Below are 6,319 nucleotides of genomic sequence, written 5' to 3' on the forward strand. Positions count from 1 at the left end.
ATTCATTCATTCATTCATTCATTGATACCAAGGATTGAACTCGGGTCCTTGCGCTTGCAAAGCAGGCCACTGAACCGCTGAGCTAAATCCCTGGCCCAGATTTTTATATTTTGACCCTTGCTTTGAAGGACAAGGATCTTTTTTTTTTTTGGTACTGGGGATTGAACTCAGGACCTTGTACTACAAGGCAGGCAGCAGAACCATTGAACTAAAGGATCTTTTTTTGAGCATATGATAAAAATCACTGATAGGAATAGTATGCTGTTATTGGTTGTTTTCCCTTTATGGGCATTAAGTAAAATTTCCCAATTATATATATCAGTATATATCTATAGCTATATCTGTAGATACATGTTTTATTTTAAATCTTGATCTGGAGAAGATACTAGTTTTTTTTTATGAAATCTAGCATGAGGACATAGATTGCTTCCTAAAATATTTATAGAGTATAAGGTGTGGCATTCGCTGAAAAAAATTCAGATTGAATTCTTTTTTTTTTTTTTGGTATCGGGGATCGAACTTGGGTCCTCGCACTTGCAAGGCAAGCGGCGGAACCCCTGAGCTAAATCCCCGGCCCTAGATTGAATTCTGAAAGCCTAGGTGGTATAATGTAAAACCAAATCATCCCAATAAAAACACAGATTTAAGTAAAACAAGTTTCTGGGGATATAGGGGGCCACACTGCATCATGGGCAGCCGTGCCTTCTGTTTGGCCTAGTGTAGTTTATACCTATTGTCTAGGTGTGATTATTAATCAGTTTTGTATTCAGGATTTATTTATTTACTTATTTCTCTTTTACTCTTCAGAAGAAGAAATGTTAGAGGTGAAAAGGAGGCTAGGACTATTGGGGTTCAGTGTCATCTTCCTAGCTGTGGCCAGTTAATGATTAAGGTGGGACTAGCACCTGGGGTCCAGATTCCCAAGTCTGAACTTTGTCCTTCCTCAAAACTGCTCAGTGTGACCTCTGATTCTGAAGGGCTTCCGCAAGCAGGTGTCTGAATGGTCTAAAGTGCGGTATTATTGAATATTTTTATAATTTCATTACATTTAAAGCATTCTTGACCTAAGCCAAGAAAGTATCAGAGTTTATGGATTGTCTTAAGTATCCTAACAATTTAATGCAAAAGAAACTTCTAAAACACAGATATTAGTTTAGTTACATTAATGCTATTCTTCATGAGTTCTAATTTATGCTATTAATATAGTAGCCAGTTGGTTTTTTTTGTTATAGATACTGCCATAGTAAAATTATTGTACTAGTATTATTCCAGATTATCGAAAATGTCATGAAGTGATTTTTTACTTATTTTAAGATTTTAGTTGTGTTTTTTTGTTTGTTTGCTTTTTGGTACTGAGGATCGAACTCAGGACCTTGCGCTTGTGAGGCAGGAGTGGTGCCACTGAGGTAAATCCCTGGCCCTTTAAGATTATTTAGTTATTGCTGGGGATTTAGCTCAGTGGTGCTGCTGCCTGCCTTGAAAGTGCAAGGTCCTGAGTTAGATCCCTGGTACAAAAAAAAAAAAAAAAAAAAAAAAAAAAAAAAAAAAAAAAAAAAAAAAAAAAGATTTGAAAAATAATATTTATGCAGAGATGTTAAATAAAATACTGTTAGCTGGCATAGTGGTGCACACCTGTAATCCCAGCACTTGGGAGGCCGATGCAGGAGGATTGCTGCAAGTTCGAGACCAGCCTGGGCTACATAGTGAGTTCCAGGTCAGTCTCAGCTACATAGTGAGACCCTGTCTCAAAAAAACCCCAAAAAAGAAAACTTTTAGCTGAAAATTGCAATTCAAAGGAGAATAATAGTTTTTAATTTAAAGGATTAGTCTAAAGTAAATCATTCAGAACTTGCAAAAAGAACAGAAAAAGATTATCCTGTACTTAAAATGTAATTGTGTATTTGCTAAACTTTAAGAGAGAGTAATTTAAATGATAATAATGTAAAAAGGTAATGGCTCTTGAGTTTGAAAAGACAATGAAAGGTGTAAATTGTGTGAGTCCCTGGTTTGTTTATTAGTTTTCTGGATATTAGAGTTAGAAGGGTACTTTTGTGTTTTGTTAATAGCATTATTGATTTTAAAAAAACACACTTAAATGTGAGAAATGTTGAAACAGTACAGGAAGTGGGGGAATTGGGAGTAGGGAGAAGAGGGAGTAGGAGTAATGGAAAGGTGGAGTGGAGACAGACAAGCACAGATGGGATCACTTTCATTTGTGGATGACTTGTGACCTCTTCAGATGCCTATGTGTGGGGAGCATCTCCTAAACCTCACAAAAGCACAGTTAAAAAGATAGTACTTGGAAGCCCAACCTTACTCAACAAAGGATAAATTCATTGTGGGCTGATGGCATGAAAAACTGTAACCAGATCAGCACACCTTTAATTAAATCCGTAAGTGGCAGTCTGTAGTAGGTTACTAAGGATCAGAAAAGCTAGATATATTTGAGGCTGTAGCTATATATGATCTTTGTTGGTTTACTTGATGGAAAGTCCTCCTAACTGGCTATTAATGTCAGAGGCAGACATTTAAGACTCATTATAGTGTCACCCAATATAGAAATTCCTCTATTTTTAATTAGATGGCTTTTCATTAATTAAAGTAAGTGACCATAGCCAGTTATGGTGGGGTGCAATGATTTAAGAACAACTAACCTAATGTGTACTGGGAATGCTCATATGTGTAGGATCGACTGCTGTGTAGAGATCTGAATATGGGCTTTACTGCTTTGTCCTAGCATGCATGCTGGTCGGCAGTGCTGAACCCTGAAACCCATGGATTTTCTAGGTTAGAATCAATAAGTATTTTGAAGTCCACTGGCCCATGAGATCCTGTGTTAGCTCTTTGATTAGATTGTAAATTGTGCACACTAACTTCAGGTTTTCTTGGAGGGAGAATCCTAGGAAGTGCCACAGCTTACAAATGGACTTCTTGGGTTAGCCTCGTTCCAGATTGAAACCATGAGACCATCCGAATATGTGTTGCACAGTGTCCCCAAGTGTGCTGTTGTAGAGCCGGATGGTCTCAGACTCCTTTGGCCCCTTGTTCCTCAGGCCCTCCACCTTGTGGGCTTCCTCTGTCTGCTTGTCCTCTCATCCTCTGCTCGGTGTCAGACTTGTTGTTGGAGATATGAAGAGAGCCGAGACAGTAGAGGAAGGGGTTTGGAGGCCTGGTGCAGATAATGGGAATAAGAATTTGAGAGCAAAAGAAAAGAGCGTTTGAAATATTTTCTTCAGTCTCCTCACTTTTGCTTATTTTATACTTCTGTTTGATTTGCTTTTTATCATTGTTTCGTTTTTGTTTTTTGTTTATTTTTTTTTTCAGAAACCCCATTTCATTTCACTTTGCCTAAAGAAGGTGATACAATCCCACCATTGACTGGCGCAACCCCGCCTCTTATTGGGCACCTAAAATTGGAGCCCAAGAGACATAGTACTCCTATTGGTGAGTGAATAAAGATGATGATATTTAAGGCAGGCATCCTGAGATGTCATGGTTAAAGCAAGTTATATTTTTAGACCTGAGGAGTTGGGCCTGACTGATAAAGTTGATTTTTGTCTCAGAAGAATAGAGCTGTGGTGTTTGATTCTATGATTTTACTCTCAGGAGATAGAAGTTCATGAGAGGAAAGAAAGGGTGGAGGGAAGGAAAAGGGAGAATAATTACAAGGATTTTGTTATATTATTTGTAAAGAAGTAGAATCTGCCAAGCAGTGATACTTATTTAATTTAATTAATTAATTAATTTATTTATTTATTTTTGGCACCGGTAATCCAACTCGGGTCCCTGCGCTTGCAAAGCAGGTGCTGGAACCACTGAGCTAAATCCCCGCCCTGTGATACTTATTTTAAAAGAAAGGAGGAGAGAAGATGTAGAGTAGAAGCGCTGTTTACTGAGTACTCTGGCTAATCAGTCTGCTGCTTTACAGGGCAAGAGAATTTAGGTCCTCCTTCCCTGATGCAGCCAGTAGACTTCTACATTAACCTATTTGTTTTCTCTAGTCAGTGCTGGGAGGTAACAGTCATGTCGCCTGGAGTCTCCTGATACCTATGCCTGATGCTGGCAGATGTGGGTTGGCTGAGGGCTCATGCAGCATCCTTTGTCCAGATGCAGAAGTGGATCTGAATCCTGTTGCTCCTCTAAGACCAGGTGTTAATACTAGTTCGTAGTTGTTGATACTTGTGACAGGATCTATCCTAGGAGCCCCTTCAGTCGTGCAGAATGGTGGAGCCAAACAGGCAAATTGATGTCCTAGAGTTGCTGTTTTTGTTGTTTTTATTTCAGTGTTCTTTCTTTCTTTCTTTCTCCCTGCCTCTTTTAGGCATTAGCAACTATCCAGAAAGCACCATAGCAACCAGTGTTGTCATGTCTGAAAGCATGGTAGAAACCAACGAAGCCATACTTGGGAGTGTAAAAGGCGATTCTGGGACTGCCCCAGAAGTGGATGAGAAACTTTGTCTAAGAATGAAATTGGTCAGTCCTGAAACAGAGGCCAGTGAGGAGTCTTTGCAATTTAGCCTGGAAAGTAAGTTTTGAGTAATTAGTAATCTTGAGTAATTAGTAGCTCCAGGTCACCTGGGAAGTATCAGTTATCTTTCTTTTTTTTTCTTTTCTTTTTGGTACCAGGGATCAAACTCAGGACCTTCCGCTTGCAAGGCAAGCGGTGGAACCACTGAGCTAAATCTCTGGCCCAGTTACCTTTTAATGATTGTTACTTTTACAACTATAATTTCATTCATTGTTTTTTGGTTAGTTCCTGTCCTGGTACTGAAGACACTTTTTTCTGTTACTGGGGTCGAACTCAGAACCTTGTGTTTGTGAGGCAGGTGTGCTGTCACTGAGCTAAATCCCTGGCAAAGACACTCTATTTTTTTTGTGTGTGTATTTCCAGTACTTTTAATGCATAAATATATATATTTTACATGGATCATATTGTATATATTATCTTGAAGTATTTTTAGTGACATATCATGAATGCGTCACTTCTGTCAGCATTAATCAACACCAGATTTAACACCTTTTAAGACTGTACATTCAAGATCATTTCTGAAATATATTTCCAAGTAGAATTTCAAGTCAAAGGCAATGCTTAAGGCTGTCGGTGCTGATTGCCAGAGACACTGTCTATTCACATCCCACCGGCAGCACCACAGTCCCAATTTCCCTGAATCTTTATCAGTTTTATAACATGTGCTGTCTCAACCCCTGATTCAGTACACTCTTAACCCCTAAGATTGAACATGCATGTATCATCCATTGGTGTTACTTCTTTTGTGACTTGTTTATTTAGAAAGTTTTCCCACTGGGATTTTTTCATGAACAAGCAGTATAAAGTGGCTCCATAGTAGAGCTGAGTTCAAAGTCTAACCTTACCATTCTTTAGCTGTGATCTTTAGCCTTCATTTCCTCATCTGCAAAGTATGGGCTACAGTAAGAAATAACTCATACACACAAAGCCCTTAGCAAGTACCTCTTACATCTCTTACTGACATATGTAGGAGCTCCCTGGAGAGTGTAGTTTTTTTACAGTACATCTCTATTCATCCTATCATTTTCAGTTTATTTCTCTGGAAAAGGAAGAAAACCAGAGTTGTATAGTTCTTATATGTTTAGTTATATTCTACTGTAGTTCCAAATGATACCATTCTTCCTTTTTTCATTTCTCTCCAAACATGGGCATTTAGCTTTCTTGCAATTCTTACTGGCCAGCACATACCTATATACATTCAAGAGGAGTGTTACTTTTTTATCTTCATGAAAATTCTTTTTCTGTGCACAGGATTCTGGATTTCTACACAGATATTTGATATGTCATCCTCCAACCCATTAGGCTATTGAATGGTGTGTTTTTCTGCTACTGATTAATATGTACAACTTTCCACCTCACACCAGGAACCAGCATAAAGCTCCTCAGAAGAGAAATCTGATGGAACATGCTTGTTACCTATCTCCTGTTTTCATTTCTCTTTAGCACTGATGATATTCTATTGTATAGTCTTGTTTTTACTTGTGTCTCCAAATGAAACCTGTGTCTCTATTAAGTAATTGGTTTTCTTATATAGAAGTAGTTCAGAAGACAGTAGAAAGTTTGCGGTTGTGATTTTCAGTGTAGATTTATGTTGATTCTTTTCCTCATGAATTGCAAGTAGTTCAGTGGGTACTGCTAGAATACAGAGAAGGCACATGGAGATGATATTAGTAGGCACCAGATTCCCAAAGCCTTTTACATCATGCTGAGAAGTTGAAGAACTTGAGGTAGGGGATTTATAGGATCCCATTTGCTTCCTTTTTTTTTTTTTTTTTTTTTTTTTTTTTTTTT

The 6,319-nt window shown here is 38.2% G+C and overlaps 1 protein-coding gene across 5 annotated transcripts in view; it reads left to right on the forward strand.

The window, feature by feature from the left end:
- The window catches only part of Tp53bp1 (tumor protein p53 binding protein 1), a 70,894-nt gene that overhangs the window by 33,050 nt on the left and 31,525 nt on the right, over positions 1-6,319 (forward strand). For 2 of the 5 annotated variants that reach the window (XM_010624825.3, XM_033764964.1), the window contains exons 13-14: positions 3,325-3,444; positions 4,322-4,525. The exons of 1 other annotated variant lie outside the window; for it this stretch is intronic. In XM_010624825.3, the coding sequence (XP_010623127.1) occupies positions 3,325-3,444; positions 4,322-4,525 (324 nt within the window). Of the gene's footprint in view, positions 1-3,324; positions 3,445-4,001; positions 4,150-4,321; positions 4,526-6,319 lie in introns of those variants that run through there. 2 more of the 5 variants (XM_033764967.1, XM_010624826.3) reach the window with 2 other exon arrangements.

The sequence above is a fragment of the Fukomys damarensis genome, unplaced genomic scaffold (assembly GCF_012274545.1).
Source record: "Fukomys damarensis isolate Sample0158 unplaced genomic scaffold, DMR_v1.0_HiC HiC_scaffold_17, whole genome shotgun sequence".
Taxonomy (NCBI): domain Eukaryota; kingdom Metazoa; phylum Chordata; class Mammalia; order Rodentia; family Bathyergidae; genus Fukomys; species Fukomys damarensis.